This window comes from Anomaloglossus baeobatrachus, chromosome 3 (assembly GCF_048569485.1).
Source record: "Anomaloglossus baeobatrachus isolate aAnoBae1 chromosome 3, aAnoBae1.hap1, whole genome shotgun sequence".
NCBI lineage: Eukaryota > Metazoa > Chordata > Amphibia > Anura > Aromobatidae > Anomaloglossus > Anomaloglossus baeobatrachus.
Genome location: NC_134355.1, coordinates 314,093,421 through 314,111,340, shown reverse-complemented (window position 1 = coordinate 314,111,340; position 17,920 = coordinate 314,093,421). Strand labels below are relative to the sequence as shown.

At 45.5% G+C, this 17,920-nt stretch overlaps 1 protein-coding gene across 3 annotated transcripts in view; it reads right to left on the bottom strand.

Annotated features, from left to right (window-relative positions):
* ZUP1 (zinc finger containing ubiquitin peptidase 1) overlaps positions 1-17,920 on the bottom strand; it is a 79,692-nt gene that overhangs the window by 49,122 nt on the left and 12,650 nt on the right. For all 3 annotated transcript variants that reach the window (XM_075340028.1, XM_075340029.1, XM_075340026.1), the window contains exons 2-3: positions 17,083-17,750; positions 12,207-12,314 (exon numbers count right to left, since the gene is read on the bottom strand). In XM_075340028.1, the coding sequence (XP_075196143.1) occupies positions 12,207-12,314; positions 17,083-17,686 (712 nt within the window). In that variant the 5' untranslated portion in view covers positions 17,687-17,750. The remainder of the gene's footprint in view (positions 1-12,206; positions 12,315-17,082; positions 17,751-17,920) is intronic.

The window sequence follows — 17,920 nt, the reverse complement described above, 5'->3', positions numbered from 1 at the left end:
AGCGCCCGCACCAAATCCAAGGTATGCAACGCCTTCTCAAAGCGATGCACAGGGGCCGGACAAAGGGAAGGCAATGAAATATCCTGGTTAAGGTGGAAAGGAGATACCACCTTAGGGAGAAAGTCCGGAGTCGGACGGAGAACCACCTTGTCTTGGTGAAAAACCATAAAAGGTGACTCCGAAGAGAGCGCAGCCAAATCAGAGACTCTCCTGAGAGAAGTTATGGCCACCAGAAAGACCACTTTCTGTGAAAGTCTAAACAAGGGAACCTCCCTAAGAGGCTCAAAGGGGGGTTTCTGTAAAGCCGTGAGGACCAGATTAAGATCCCAAGGATCCAAAGGCCGCCGGTAAGGAGGAATGATGTGAGATGCGCCCTGCATGAAGGTGCGCACCTGAGCCAGTCGGGTGATACGCCGCTGGAATAATACCGACAGAGCCGACACCTGTCCCTTGAGGGAATTGAGGGACAGTCCTAGCTGCAGACCGGACTGTAGAAAGGACAGGATGGTCGGCAAGGAGAACGGCCAAGGAGCATGGCCGGAAGAGCGACACCAGGACAGGAAAATCTTCCAAGCCCTGTGGTAAATCTTGGCCGAGGAAGACTTCCGAGCCTGAGTCATAGTGGAGATGACCTCAGAAGGAATGCCTGAAGCCGTCAGGATCCAGGACTCAAGAGCCACGCTGTCAATCTGAGAGCCGCAGAATTCTGGCGGAAGAACGGACCTTGAGAGAGAAGGTCTGGGCGGTTCGGGAGATGCCACAGCATTTCTACGGACAGACGGAGCAGATCTGGGTACCAAGCTCGCCTGGGCCAGTCCGGAGCAATGATTATGACCCGACGGCCCTCCATTCTGATCTTGCGCAGAACCCCGGGCAAGAGAGCTAGAGGGGGAAACACATAGGCCAGACGGAACTGGGACCAATCTTGAACCAGCGCGTCCGCTGCGAAGGCCTGAGGATCGTGGGAGCGAGCCACGTAAACCGGAACCTTGTTGTTGTGCCGGGATGCCATTAGATCCACTTCCGGAGTGCCCCACTTGCGGCAGATTGACCTGAACACTGCCGGATGAAGGGCCCACTCGCCGCTGTCCACGGTTTGACGGCTGAGATAATCGGCCTCCCAGTTTTCTACGCCTGGGATGTGGACCGCGGATATGGTGGACTTTGAGTCCTCCGTCCACTGAAGGATTCGTTGAACTTCCAACATTGCCAGGCGACTGCGAGTCCCGCCCTGGTGATTGATGTAGGCAACCGCTATCGCGTTGTCTGACTGGACTCGAATGTGCTTGCCCGCCAACAGGTGGTGAAAGGCCACGAGAGCTAGAAGAACAGCCCTGATTTCCAGCACATTGATCGAGAGGGCTGATTCGGACGGAGTCCAAGTGCCCTGTGCTCGGTGGTGGAGAAATACTGCCCCCCAGCCGGAAAGGCTGGCATCCGTGGTGAGAATCACCCAGGACGGAGTCAGGAAGGAGCGTCCCTGTGACAGAGAGAGGGGCCGAAGCCACCACTGAAGAGAGCTCCTGGTCTGCGGCGACAGAGCCACTAGCCTGTGCAAGGAAGAGGTCCGCTTGTCCCAACAGCGGAGAATGTCCAGCTGCAGAGGACGCAGATGGAACTGGGCAAAGGGAACCGCTTCCATTGACGCCACCATCTGACCCAGCACCTGCATGAGGTGCCTGATGGAATGACGGCGGGGCTTCAACAGAGAGCGCACCGCCAGATGAAGGGACTGCTGTTTGACTAAGGGCAGCTTCACAAGTGCCGGCAGAGTCTCGAATTGCATCCCTAGGTACGTAAGTTCCTGGGTCGGGGTCAGAGTGGACTTGGGCAGATTGACAAGCCACCCGAATCGAACAAGCGTGGCGAGAGTGAGCGAAACACACCGCTGGCAGTCTGCACTGGATGAGGCCTTGACTAGAAGGTCGTCCAGGTAGGGGATTACTGCCAACCCCTGGAGATGCAGGACCGCAACCACTGCTGCCATGACCTTGGTGAATACCCGAGGGGCTGTGGCTAACCTGAAGGGGAGAGCCACGAATTGGAAATGTTCCTCTCCGATTGCAAAGCGTAGCCAACGCTGGTGTGAAACCGCAATAGGCACATGCAGATAGGCATCTCTGATGTCGATGGATGCTAGAAAATCTCCTTGGGTCATTGAGGCAATGACCGATCTCAGAGATTCCATGCGAAAGCGCCGCACCTGAACATGCTTGTTGAGAAGCTTGAGGTCCAGGATGGGCCGGAAGGAACCGTCCTTCTTGGGGACTAGGAAGAGGTTTGAGTAGAAACCTCTGAACCGTTCCCGGGCGGGAACCGGAACAATTGCTCCGTTGGCCTGCAAGGATGCCACGGCCTGAGAGAAGGCAGCGGCCTTAGAGCAGGGGGGAGTGGACAGAAAAAATCTGTTTGGCGGGCTGGAAGAAAATTCTATCCTGTAGCCGTGGGAGATGATATCCCGCACCCACTGATCGGAGACGTGTTGAAACCACACGTCGCCAAAGCGGGAGAGCCTGCCACCGACCAAGGACGTTGCTGGCGCCGCCAGATAGTCAAGAGGAGGCTGCCTTAGTGGCAGCGGCTCCTCCGTTCTTCTGAGGACGCGGTTTCGCGCGCCAGTTGGGTTTACGATCCTTGGCTGAGGTAGTGGACGAAGCTGAGGGCTTAGAGGATGACCAGTTAGAGGAACGAAAGGAACGAAACCTCGACTGGTTCCTGCCCTGGACAGGTCTTCTGGTTTTAGTTTGTGGCAGGGAAGTACTCTTCCCGCCAGTAGCTTCCTTAATAATTTCATCCAGTTGTTCACCGAACAGCCGGGACCCAGCAAAGGGGAGCCCAGCAAGGAACTTCTTAGAAGAAGCGTCTGCTTTCCACTCTCGAAGCCACAAGATCCTGCGGATCGCGAGAGAATTAGCGGAAGCCACCGCCGTGCGGTGAGAGGCCTCCAGAATGGCAGACATGGCGTAGGATGAAAAAGCCGAAGCCTGGGAGGTCAAGGCAACCATCTCGGGCATAGAGTCCCTAGCGAGGGAATGTATTTCCGCCAGAGAGGCAGAGACTGCCTTAAGAGCCCATACTGCTGCAAAAGACGGGGAGAACGAGGCTCCTGCCGCCTCATATACAGATTTGGCCAGAAGGTCAACCTGGCGGTCAGTGGGATCTTTAAGAGAGGTGCCATCGGCCACAGATACGACTGTCCGGGCTGAGATTCTCGACACCGGAGGGTCCACCTTTGGGGACTGAGCCCACTCCTTAACCACTTCTGGTGGAAAGGGAAAACGGTCATCAGAACTACGCTTTGGAAAGCGTTTGTCAGGACAGGCCCTGGGCTTGGTAACAGTGGTCTGAAAACTGGAGTGGTTAAAAAACGTACTCCTAGCTCTCTTAGGAGAGGTAAACTGGTGTATTTCTACCAGAGAGGCTTGTTCCTCTGACACTGGCGGATTGAGGTTCAGTACGGAGTTAATGGATGCAATCAAGTCACTAACATCCGCATCACCCTCAGATAAATCAATGGGGTACATAGAGGTAGCGTCTGAGCCCACAGTAAAGGTATCCTCCTCGCCTTGCACCTCAGCTTGTGAATCAGAGCCGTGGGACGAGGAAGGAGAAGGGTCCCTGCGTCTCCGTTTAGGAGGACGGGGTCCTAACACCTGCTCTGAGAGTTCTGCAGAGCTCGGAGCAGCAGAGGCACCCTGAGAAGGGGGCTGATGCATGGTCAGCAGAGTCCGGGACAGCTGTCCCATGGAGTCGGCAAAGGACTGTGAGATAGCCTTAGAAAACGATGCTACCCAAGCCGGGGGTTCAGCCACCGGTGCCGGAGCAGCCTGAGGGACCCCTGAGAAGGCTCCATGCTGAGGCACCACCATGTTAGAGCAGGCCTCACAATGAGGGTATGTGCTCGGTTCTGGCAGAATGAGCTGACATGCAGTGCATATAGCGTACAGCTTAGCAGTCTTCTTGCTCCTAGTGACAGACATGCTGCTGAGGTGGAGGCTCTGCAGTAATAATAATAATACACTCCTGTAGAATGACCCCTGAGAGTGTATAATAAAAGCCCACAACCAGAGGTTGTGGCTTACCAGACCGAATGACCCCTGTGTGTGCCCTCCGGATTCCACAGCTCGGACCCCCAGTGAAGCGTCTGCCTTCCAGGATGCAGAGCTGCAGCAGCCAGCGCCGATCAGTGTGAAGACGCTGATAAAATGGCGCTGGAGTGAGGAGGGGGGGCGGGGATTAGCCCAGGAGCGGGAAAACGGAGGGCCAAGGAGAGATACAGGGGAGGGAAACATCTCCTCAGAGAGGAGTGTCCTCCCCTCTGCTGAACGGCCGGTGGGCGGCGCCACACTTGTCCCCTGCGTGAATCATGCAGGGGAAGCTGAAAACGAAACTAGGCCGCAACTGAAGCCGGGGCCTAGATTTTTACATGCGGCCGACGAGCAGGCACCGTCGGCGCGGTTCTCAGGAAAAACCCAGAGAACCGGCCGGAAATCACAACAAAGTAACAAAACACACTCTCCCCACAATAAATGTACCCGGGACCCCTGAAAAGCGTCTCAATACTTAGCTTTGAGGCGCAGGGCCAAGTCCCTGGGAGAGGGGCTGTTAAACGCTCCGTCCGACAGGAACCAGACAGGGCTGCGGATGGAGACCGGTCTTCTGCAAGGCAGAAAGAACCGTGATGGCTCCCACTTCAAGCCAGAGCCCATAGGATTGCGAAGGAGCACGGCATGTGAAGGCTCCAGCCTTGTAAAGTCAACCTTAACAGCACCGCCGACACAGTGGGGTGAGAAGGGACATGCCGGGAGTCCAGACTGGACCCGCTTTTCTTCCATATCTTTGAAATCAAAAATCTTAAAAATGAAAAATCAGAGAATGCATGTGTGTGTGTGACCTCCTGGACACAAAGCATTGAACTGGTTAGATTGTCATCCAGGGGGTGTATATAGCCCGGAGGGAGGAGCTACACGTTTGAGTGTAGTACTTTGTGTGTCCTCCGGAGGCAGTAGCTATACACCCGTGGTCTGGGTCTCCCATAAGGAACGATGAAGAAATGCACTAAAAAGCAATCAAAATAAGTATCCGAAACTAACAAAACCATAAGCTCAGTGCGCAAAAACAAGCCCTTACACAGCTCCACTGTTAGAAGAGTAAAACAAAGTTACGGATTCTAGAAAATAACCATAGCTATCAGATATAGCTGTGTGCCAACAATTGCCTTTCTGGCTCAGGCTAAGTTCACACATCAGTTTTTTTCCGTCAGGCAGAATCCGGCGTTTGTGTCCCGCAAAATGTGTGAAAAAAACGGATGCACCGGACTGTTTTTTTTCTGGATCCGGCATACCGGATCAGGTGCATCAGTTTTTCATCCGCCACATCCGGTTTTCTGTCCGTTTTTTGCCAGATCCGTTTTTTTCGCGATTTTTTTTTTAACCCTAAACCTATACATGTTTGGCATCTACGAACTCGCACTGACCTGAGGCATCATACCCACACATCAGTTTTACCATATAGTGAACAGTGAATAAAATATCTCAAAAACAATAGTGCTATCGCACTATTTTTGCAATTTTTCTGCATTTGGAAATTTGTTGCCGTTTTCCTGTACACTATATTGTAAGACTTATGGTTTCAATTAAAAGTACAGCTCAATCCGCAAAAAATGAGCCCTCACATGACCATATTGGCTGAAAAATAAAAAAGTTGCGTCTCTCAGAAGAAGAATGGCGAAAAAAAAAAAAAAACAGAAAAAGAGAAATCGGCAGTAGTGAAGGGGTTAAATCCCTCAATCCCTCCTTTTATTACATATGTAACACATTTAAGTTTTTAAAAAGCCTTAATTTAAAAAAAAAAAAAAAGAAGAAGATCCCCCCCATTTGTACACACCATGTTTTTTTAACCCCTTAGTGACGGAGCTAATTTTCACCTTAATGACCAGACCAAATTTTGCAATTCTGACCAGTGTCACTTCATGAGGTTATAACTCTGGAACGCTTCAACGGATCCCGGTGATTCTGAGAATGTTTTTTCGTCACATATTGAACTTCATGTTAGTACCAAATTTAGGACAATATTTTTTGCGTTTATGAAAAAAATTGAATTTTGGCAAAAATTTTGAAATTTTAGCATTTTTCAACTTTTGAATTTTTATACCGTTAAACCAAAGATTTCTGTGACAAAAAATAGTTAATAAATAACATTTCCCACATGTCTACTTTACATCAGCACAATTTTGGAAACAACATTTTTTTTTGTTAGGAAGTTAGAAGAGTTCAAAGTTTATCAGCGATTTCTCATTTTTACATTAAAATTTACAAAACCATTGTTTTAGGGACCACATCATATTTGAAGTGACTTCGATAGGCCTAGATGACAGAAAATACCCAAAAGTGACACCATTCTAAAAACTGCACCCTCAAAGTACTCAAAATCACATTCAAGAAGTTTATTTACCCTTCAGGTGCTTCACATGAACAAAAGCAATATGGAATGAAAAAAAGCAAAAATTAAATTTTACCTAAAAATGTTGCTCTAACCTAAATTTATTCACTTTTAGAAGAAATAACACAACAAAATGGACCTCAAAACTTGTTCCCCACTTTCTTATGAACGCACGGATAACCCACATGTGGTCAGAAACCTCTGTTTGGATACATGGGAGGGCTCGGAACAGAAGGAGCAATATTTGAATTTTGGAAAGCAAATTTGGCTGAAATAGATTGCGGGCACCATGTTGCATTTACAGGTCCACTAAGGTACCTAAACAGAAGAAACCCAGTGACGCCATTTTGGAAACTAGACCCCTCAAGGCTTCTATCAAGGAGTATAGTGAGCATTTTGGACCCACAGGTACTCCACAGATTTTGTTAACGTTACGTTGTCATATTGAAAATTTTAATAATTTTCTCAAAAATGTTGCTTTAGCATCAATTTTCTCACTTTTTCAAGAGGTAATTCCAAAAATTTGACCTGAAGGTTTGTTACCCACTTTTTTATGAGTGTGGTGATACCTCACATGTGGTCTGAAACCTTTGTTTGGACAAACGGGAGGGCTTGGAACGGAAGGAACAATATTTGAATTTTGGAAAGGAAATTTGGCTGAAAAAGATTGCGTGCACCATGTCGCATTTGGAGGTCCCCTAAGGTACCTAAACAGCAGAAACCCCGCACAAGTGACCCCATTTTGGAAACTAGGCCCCTCAAGGAATTTATCTAGATGTTTGGTGAGTACCCTGAACCCCCAGGTGCTTCACAGAATTTTATAACGTTGAGCCATGAAAATAAAAAAATAAAATTTTACCACAAAATTGTTATTTCAACCAGGTAGCTTTTTTTTCACATGGGTAACAGGAAAAAAAATCACCATGAAATTTATTGTGCAATTTCTCCTGAGTTTGGCGATACCTTATATGTGGTGGAAATCAACTGTTTGGGCACACGGCGGGGCTCGGAAGGGAAGGAGTGCCATTTGACTGCAAAATTGTCTGGAATCAATAGCGGACGCCATGTTGCATTTGGAGAGCCCCTGAGGTACCTATACAGTGAAGCTCCTCAACATGTGGCCACATTTTGGAAAATAGACCCCACAAGGAATTTATCTAGATGTTTGGTGAGTACCCTGAACCCCCAGGTGCTTCACAGAAGTTTATAATGTTGAGCTGTGAAAATAAAAAAAAATACATTTTTACCACAAAATTGTTACTTCAACCAGGTAGTTTTTTTTTTTACAAGTATAAAAGGAAAAAATTCAGCATAAGATTTATTGTGCAATTTCTCCTGAGTATGCTGATACCTTATGTGTGATGAAAATCAACTGTTTGGGTGCACAGCAGGGCTCAGAAGGGAAGGAGCGCCATTTGACTGCACAATTGGCTGGAATCATTAGCGGACGCTATGTTGCATTTGGAAAGCCCCTAAGGTGCCTATACAGTGGGGGTCCCCCACAAGTGACCCCATTCTGGAAACAAGACACCTCAAGGCTTTTATCTAGGTGTATAGTGAGCAGTTTGAATCCAAGAGTACCTCACAGAATTTGATAAGCTTAGGTTGCCATATTGAAAATTTTCATTTTTTTTCACAAAAATGTTGCTTTAGCATCATATTTCTTACTTTTTCAAGAGGCAACAACAAACCGTGGACCCAACAGGTTGTTATCCAATGTCTTATGAGCACAGGGATACTCACATGTGGCCAAAAACCTCTGTTTGGATAAATGGGAGGGCTTGGAATGGAAGGCGCACCATTTGAATTCTGGAAATGTTGAAATAAATTGCGGGCACCATGTCACATTTGCAGGGCCCTTTGGGTACCTATACAGCAGAAACCCCCCACAAGTGACCCCCATTTTGGAAACTGGATTTTATTCAGGAGTATAGTAAGCATTTTGAATCCACAGGTAGTTCACAAAAATGTTGCTGTAGCAACAAATTTCTCACTTTTAGGCTATGTGGCCATGATCCAGCGACACGGCGTCTAGTACACAGTGTCAGCCTTCCTGCAGAGATGTGAGTGTTGTCCACGGGAGAACGCAGCTGCCCATGCCCACGATTTGCCTAAAATGCTACAATGGATGAATGGATAGATGTCAAACAAATATAACGTCCCACCCCCTGCATATTCTAAGCTGGCACCCTTTAGTGCCTTTCATGTGGCACTAAAGGATGCCTAGCCTTGTATTTAGCCCCCCAAAAAATTAATAACTAAAATAAACGACGTGGGGTCCCCCCTACTTTTGATAGCCAGCTAGGGTAAAGCAGACAGCTGTAGCCTGCAAACCACAGCTGACAGCTTCACCTTGGCTGGTGATCAATTGGAGGGCTCCCCAGGCTTTTTTTTAAAAAACAAACAAAAAAAAAACCAAACGTGGGGTCCCCCCGAAATTACATCACCAGCCAAGGTGAAGCGGACAGCTGGGGTCTGGTATTCTCAGGGTGGGAAGAGCCATGGTTATTGGACTCTTCCCAGCCTAAAAATAGCAGGCCGCAGCCGCCCCAGAAGTGGCGCATCCATTAGATGCGCCAATCCTGGCACTTCGCCCCAGCTCATCCCGCGCCCTGGTGCGGTGGCAAACGGGGTAATATACGGGGTTGATACCAGCTGTAATGTCACCTGGCATCAAGCCCTGGGGTTAGTGATGTCACGGCTTCTAAACAGATACCGGACATCACTAACCCAGTCAGTAATAGAAAAAAATAAAGACAAAAAAAAAAATTTATTTGAAAAAAAACTCCCCGAAACATTCCCTTTTTCACCAATTTATTGAAAATAAACAAATTCCGGTCGCTGTAATCTATTTTGGAGGTCCCTCGACGACTCTGGACCTTCTACAATATGGGGGGCAAGTTCAGGGAACGTATCCCCCATTTTCTGGAAGAGCAAGCTCTCCATGAGCAGTGTGGGTGCAGTAATCTGAGAATACTGCACTCACACTGCCCCGGTCCAACCAAGGGCTGAGTGACCTGCAGTAACCTCATTCCAGAATATGAGGGGCATGCTCACAGAACGTACCCCCCCCATTTTCTAGAACAGCAGGCTCTCCATGTGAGGAGTGTGGCTGCAGATTACTGCACTCACTCTCCCCCGGTCCACAGTGCAGCAGCATTAGCAGCAGCGATGTCAGCGTCCCTGCTTGCAAGGATCCAGCTGACAGCCGCTGTCTGCACATGCGCCGCCAGCTTTCCAGAAGGAGGAGGAGTGATCGCGGGGACGGAGCAGCAGCCAGGTAATGGGGAAGACCGGGGGCTGACGGGGGGGTGACGGCAGGACCTGGGGACAACTTTTCTGTCGCATGTGATGTGTCACATGCGGCAGAAAAAGCAGGATGAATGCGGCCGCGCGCTACTGTGCGCTGCGCGCCGCCATCTTGCATGCTCCGGAGAGGAGAAGGGGGGGGCGGCTCTGCAGAACCGGAGGGGGCTCCGGGGGACCACAGGGCTCCGGTGTCCCGGAGGAGGGGTCAGGGGGAGGACATTCCCCTGCGATCTGAAATGTTTCATCATTTCAGATCGGAGGAAGATGAATGCAGAGCCGGCGGGTGGCGGCAGTTTTCGGCGCGCATCGGCGCCATTTTGAATGTTCCGGGGGGGGGGGGGGAGGGGGGGTGTTGATTTCTCCAGTACAGGGGGCTTTGGGGGCACTAGGGGCTTATATTTCTTTATCATCTGACATGTTTGATCATGTCAGATGAGAAAGAAATCAGTAATATTTGCCATTTTTTTTTTTATGTGATTGGCGGTATACGGTGTATACCGGCGATCACATTATGGGGGTCTAAAAAAAAACACCCCCGATGCATAATCTTGGGGGTCTCAGCTACCTCCGGTAGCTGAAACCCCCGAGATTTTCCGTCACTGGGAGGCGCTACAAGCTTTTTCCGGCCTGACGTCTCAAAGCGTCGGAACAGAATAAGTACCCTGTTTTTCCGACGTCTTGAGACGTTAGGCCGTCGCTATGGGGTTAAACAAAGACCCCCAAAGTACCATAAGTGCTTTCCTTTGAGAAATAACCCAATCATGTAAAGTTACCTTAAAAATGACACACCAAATACAAAAGGTTTTGGAACAAGTTTAATATTTCTATTTTTAATCTTTTTTTTTTTTTCTGATATGGAGGAGTTACATAGCTTTATATAGCTATTTTGTGCCAGTCTGAGCATGCTCAGTTTAAAAAAAAACGGATCCGTCCATGTAATCCGGTTTTTGCCGCATCCCGCCGGATCCGGCGTCCATAGACAGCCGATCCGGCGGGATGCGATTTTTCTCATGACACAAAAAACGTCTAGGTCTGCGTTTTTTCCGGCCGCCGGATCAGACAATTACGCCGGATCCGGCAAAAAAGAGAGAGAACACACGGCCATGCGGCACAATCCGACGCTAATGAAAGTCTAGGGAAAAAAAACGGATCCGGCAACAGCTGTCGCCGCATCCGGTTTTTCAGAAATGCGCCAGATTGTGCCGCACAGCAAAAACCTGACGTGTGTCCTTAGTACTCCAGTTATACCTGTACATCTGACTGTCAAAAAAGCTGCAAACAGCTGACCAGTGTGGGTGCCAGTTGTCAGAACACCAAAAAGCTAAGAACACATCCGATTGATAGGTGTGAACACCTCTGTAAAGGGAATCTGTCAGCAGGTTGTATGATAATATAGGAGCAGAGACCCTGATTACTTATTAAGTGTTGTCGTTGCAATACAATCAATATATTATTAGCAAGTGATAACTACATCTCTTGTGCACAGCAATACGGCAAATTGATGTAACCCCATCCCCACCACTGATTAGCAGCTTCTTTGTATACATTGTGACTGGTCGGCAAGCTGCCAATCAGGGGTGTGGGTGGGGTTATACACAGCCCAGAAGTCCTTGCTCTGTTACATCTACATGAGACAAACAAGGATTCTACCAAAACTGCACCATGATATGCACCATAAATATATACAAATAACTCTCCATTGTATTTCTATATACAGTGGAACCTTGGATTAAAATAACTTGGTTTGAGAGCGTTTTGTAAGACAAGTAAAGCTTTTTAAAAATGTGTAACTTGGTTTAAGAGTAATGCTTTGCAAGAAAAGTAAATCCTCACCGTGTATACTTCCGGTTCCGTTCTGTCTTCGCGCTCTGACCCGCTCTGGAGGTAACTTTCTGTATATATTTACTGTATACTGTATACCATTGTACAGTACAGTATATATTATATAGCATGTCTATCAATCTGCATTTGTGGATACAGTATTGTACTTATTGATATCCAGTGCAGCACATTGCTTATACTGTACCTCTCGCACACCAACAATTCTATTGTAAGCTAATGTGCAGTTTAATTTGCTTTATATTTTTTTACTGTACTTTACAGTATTTTGTATTAGTGTACTGTAATAATTGTATATGAATACAGGACATTATATTGTATAACTGTAATAAGTTTGAATAAATACAGTAAATATTTTGGGGTCATGGAACGAATTGTCTGCATTTCAATTATTTTCTATCGGAAAATTCGCTTTGATAAAAGAGTAACTTGGTTTAAGAGCTCACTCCCGAAACGATTATGCTCTTAATCCAAGGTTTCACTGTATACATATATACATTTTTCCATGTCTATCCCAGTTTAGCGAAAAATAATTTATTATTATCAGACACTATTTTTGTAGTAACCAGGAAGATGGGAGAAAGGCAGTAATAAGATTGGGTGGGGGAGGGGGTTACCTGGATCACAGTTTTCCTCCAAGTGCAGATTCACGTGTTCTTGTAGAATGTCACTATTGGCACACACCAGAGAACACATGGGGCATTCATACTGCTGGTTGGCCCTTCCTAAAGGAAACAAACATTTCACAATCAAGGTTTTCTTTTTTTAAGATCTACCAGTGAGAAAAGTCCTCAAAAAAATACACATCTAAGTGCAATTATCAGCAGCAGTGAGGATCTGTACATAGTAATCCTCAAAGCCCCCGCTTTACTGGCCGAGTCGGTTAGACACGTGCTCGGTCACTTCTGATTGCTGTAAATCAGCACTGATGGCTGCATTTATTGCCTTTACGTGTTGTGGACAGAAACGCATCCAAGGCCTTATTCACACTGCTTGTTCTGTCCACAGTGTTTTTCATGTTATTACTCAGTGAGGCTTTTTTTTTTTTTACATTCGTTCGGGGAGGGGGGGGGTGGGGGGTCTGAGCGATGATCCACAGAATAATAATAATAAAAAAAGAAGAAGACGTCCACTTTGGTTTGATTTACCCCCCATTGTAGCCCATTCAGTGAATGGTTCATTAAAATAAATAATACTATAATATCTATCATTTATCTATCAGCACACCGATGCCATTTGCGTGCTGTTAATAGCTTTACATATTTCTAGTCAGATACGGAAGTAGACTTTCAAAGAAATGGTCAAATGGTGAGGCTTCACTGTCTTAAAAAGGGGCTTTCCGAAGAACAAACTTAATTTTAACCAGTAGACCTTAGAATAATAATAATTTATACAACTGGATGTTTAAAAAAAAAACAAACAAACCTGTTCCTGTGCTGATATATATAGATACATACATACACATATATAATATATATTATACACACACACACACACACACACACACACACACATACAGTGCTTTGCGAAAGTATTCAGCCCCCTGAATTTTTCAACCTTCTCCCACATTTCAGGCTTCAAACATAAAGATAAAGATTTTAATGTTATGGTGAAGAATCAACAACAAGTGGGACACAATTGTGAAGTTGAACAAAATGTATTGCTTATTATAAACTTTTATAAAAAATAATAAAATGAAAACTGGGAGTGCAATATTATTTGTCCCCTTTAAGTTAATACTTTGTAGCGCCACCTTCTGCTGCGATTACAGCTGCAAGTCGCTTGGGGTATGTGTCTATCAGATTTGCACATCGAGAAACTGAAATTCTTGCCCATTCTTCCTTTGCAAACAGCTGGAGCTCAGTGAGGTTGGATGGAGAGCGTTTGTGAACAGCAGATTTCAGCTCTTTCCACAGATTTCTCGATTGGATTCAGGTCTGGACTTTGACTTGGCCATTCTAACACCTGGATACGTTTATTTGTGAACTATTCCATTGTAGAATTTGCTTTATGTTTTGGATCATTGTCTTGTTGGAAGACAAATCTCTGTCCCAGTCTCAGGTCTTTTGCAGACTCCAATAGGTTTTCTTCAAGAATGGTCCTGTATTTGGCTCCATCCATCTTCCCATCAATTTTAACCATCTTCCCTGTCCCTGCTGAAGAAAAGCAGGCCCAAACCATGATGCTCCCACCACCATGTTTGACAGTGGGGATTGTGTGTTCAGGGTGATGAGCCGTGTTGCTGGTACGCCAAACATATCGATTGGCATTGTGCCCAAATAGTTTGATTTTGGTTTCATCTGACCAGAGCACCTTCTTCCACATGTTGGGTGTGTCTCCCAGGTGGCTTGTGGAAAACTTTAAACAACACTTTTTATGATTATCTTTGAGAAATGGCTTTCTTTTTGCCACTCTTCCATAAAGGACAGATTTGTGCAGTGTACGACTGATTGTTGTCCTATGGACACTCTCCCACCTCACTACTGTATATCTCTGCAGTTCATCCAGAGTGATCATAGGCCTCTTGGTTGCATCTCTGATCAGTCTTCTCCTTGTTTGAGATGAAAGTTTAGATGGACGGCCAGGTCTTGATAGATTTGTAGTGGTATGATACTCCTTCCATTTCAATATGATCGCTTGCACAGTGCTCCTTGGGATGTTTAAAGTTGTGGAAATCTTTTTGTAACCAAATCCGGCTTTAAACTTCTCCACAACAGTATCACGGACCTGCCTGTTGTGTTCCTTGGTCTTCATGATCCTATCTGCGCTTTAAACAGAACACTGAGACTATCACAGAGCAGGTGCATTCATATGGAGACTTGATTACACACAGGTGGCTTATATTTATCATCATCAGTCATTTAGGACAACATTGGATCATTTAGAGATCCTCAATGAACTTCTGGAGTGAGTTTGCTGCACTGAAAGTAAAGGGGCCGAATAATATTGCACGCCCCACTTTTCACTTATTTATTTTTAAAAAAGTTTAAAATAAGCAATGAATATCGTTCACCTTCACAATTGTGTCCCCACTTGTTGTTGATTCTTCACCATAACATTAAAATGTTTATCTTTATGTTTGAAGCCTGAAATGTGGGAAAAGGTTGAAAAATTTAAGGGGGCTGAATACTTTCGCAAGGCACTGTATATCCCTGCTATGTACTGTGTAATGGCTCTGTTTCACTGTACAGGGACATGGTCTGATCATACCACATCTTCTGGGCCGGGAGGAAGTAAGAGTATAAAGACATTACAACACAGGATGGGAGTCTTTTTGTGAGGTAAAACATTTCCCTGCCTGTTTAAGAAATTAAGAAATGTTTTACCTCAAAGAAAGAATCATTTGCAATCCTGTGCTGTAATGTCTGCATACTCTCTTTTGCTTTGTCCCCTGCCCAGGAGACGTGGTATCATCAGACCACATCTCATGTACAGTCAGACACGGCCATTACACAGTACATAGCAGGACACATATACAGTTAGGTCCAGAAATATTTGGACAGTGACACAATTTTCGCGAGTTGGGCTCTGCATGCCACCACATTGCATTTGAAATGAAACCTCTACAACAGAATTCAAGTGCAGATTGTAACGTTTAATTTGAAGGTTTGAACAAAAATATCTGATAGAAATTGTAGGAATTGTACACATTTCTTTACAAACACTCCACATTTTAGGAGGTCAAAAGTAATTGGACAAATAAACCAAACCCAAACAAAATATTTTTATTTTCAATATTTTGTTGCGAATCCTTTGGAGGCAATCACTGCCTGAAGTCTGGAACCCATGGACATCACCAAACGCTGGGTTTCCTCCTTCTTAATGCTTTGCCAGGCCTTTACAGCCGCAGCCTTCAGGTCTTGCTTGTTTGTGGGTCTTTCCGTCTTAAGTCTGGATTTGAGCAAGTGAAATGCATGCTCAATTGGGTTAAGATCTGGTGATGGCCATTGCAGAATGTTCCACTTTTTTGCACTCATGAACTCTGGGTAGCTTTGGCTGTATGCTTGGGGTCATTGTCAATCTGTACTATGAAGCGCTGTCCGATCAACTTTGCGGCATTTGGCTGAATCTGGGCTGAAAGTATATCCCGGTACACTTCAGAATTCATCCGGCTACTCTTGTCTGCTGTTATGTCATCAATAAACACAAGTGACTCAGTGCCATTGAAAGCCATGCATGCCCATGCCATCACGTTGCCCTCCACCATGTTTTACAGAGGATGTGGTGTGCCTTGGATCATGTGCCGTTCCCTTTCTTCTCCAAACTTTTTTCTTCCCATCATTCTGGTACAGGTTGACCTTGGTCTCATCTGTCCATAGAATACTTTTCCAGAACTAAGCTGGCTTCCTGAGGTGTTTTTCAGCAAATTTAACTCTGGCCTGTCTATTTTTGGAATTGATGAATGGTTTGCATCTAGATGTGAACCCTTTGTATTTACTTTCATGGAGTCTTCTCTTTACTGTTGACTTAGAGACAGATACACCTACTTCACTGAGAGTGTTCTGGACTTCAGTTGATGTTGTGAAAGGGTTCTTCTTCACCAAAGAAAGTATGCGGCGATCATCCACCACTGTTGTCATCCGGGACGCCCAGGCCTTTTTGAGTTCCCAAGCTCACCAGTCAATTCCTTTTTTCTCAGAATGTACCCGACTGTTGATTTTGCTACTCCAAGCATGTCTGCTATCTCTCTGATGGATTTTTTTCTTTTTTTTCAGCCTCAGGATGTTCTGCTTCACCTCAATTGAGAGTTCCTTAGACCGCATGTTGTCTGGTCACAGCAACAGCTTCCAAATGCAAAACCACACACCTGTAATCAACCCCAGACCTTTTAACTACTTCATTGATTACAGGTTAACAAGGGAGACGCCTTCAGAGTTAATTGCAGCCCTTAGAGTCCCTTGTCCAATTACTTTTGGTCCCTTGAAAAAGTGGAGGCTATGCATTACAGAGCTATGATTCCTAAACCCTTTCTCCGATTTGGATGTGAAAACTCTCATATTGCAGCTGGGAGTGTGCACTTTCAGCCCATATTATATATATAATTGTATTTCTGAACATGTTTTTGTAAACAGCTAAAATAACAAAACTCGTGTCACTGTCCAAATATTTCTGGACCTAACTGTATAAGATTATCTCAACACAGGAACATTTTTTTAAACATGTTCAATTGTATAAATCATTATTATTCCTAGATCTATTGATTAAAATGAACTTTGTTAATGGAAAAAAAAAACCAAACTATTAAATATCATGTGTCCAGTATGATGGAAAAAATCATATATGATTACTAATGCAATTTTTTGTTAACATTCGGGAATATGTTAGTAATAAAATATTATATCCACTATCACTACAAATTGACAGGGCACACAAAAATGTGTATATTTGGAGTTGTACCCTATAGCATCTAAAAGGCAGCCATTCAGCGCTAACTGGTACAGATACAAGCAAGTTTCAGACTAAATATAAAGTCTGCTCATGCAAAACACTAACCTTTATTAGGGGGTGACGCCAGGAGATCCGCATGTTCCGTGCTTACATGTAGCTCTAATCGGTCTATAGAGTTTTTAGTTTTACAGCAAAAGGGGCACACCACAACGAGGTCTCCACCGCCAGCAATGTAGGCTGCAGATGCTGTAGGTGGAGTATAGTCATCTATAACCATAGCACCGCCAGCTAAAGGCTCTTCTGATGGTGGTATTTTATACTTGGAGACCACATTTCTGGGGATGTCCTCCTCTTTACTGCTGCTTTGTCTTTCAGTACTCTTCTGTTCTGCATCTGGATCACCCGTGCATCCTTCAGTTGTCATCCCATGGTTTCCTGTGCCAAGTTCTTGGCCTGATGTACTGTTGGAGCTGCTGGTGGAAGACGTTGTCTCGTCCAGGACTTCATCACACTGATCTTCATCACTGCTCCATGGCTCCAGGGTGTCTGCATGAGCAGCTTGAATATGATAGCTCACGTCATCATATGTGAGACCAGTAACTGCACAAAAAGGACAGCAATGTTCTTGCTCCATGTGTGCCACAAGCAAATGGCTCTTCATGTCATCTTCACTGGTCACCTCCTGCGTACATATGTCACAAACTAACATGTTTGAGCTCCTCTTTGGGTCCACGCTCAATTGAATTCTTACAGGTGGATACAAGTTCCTGAATCTGGCAAAAACAAACAAACAAGAAAACAAAAAAGGTTAATACTAGTGATGAGTGAGCACTACCATGCTCAGGTGCTCGGTACTCAAAACGAGCAGGTTGGAGGCTTGGATGGGTTCAACTCGATTACTGAGTATAATGGAAGTCAATGGGAAACTCAAGCATTTTTCCAA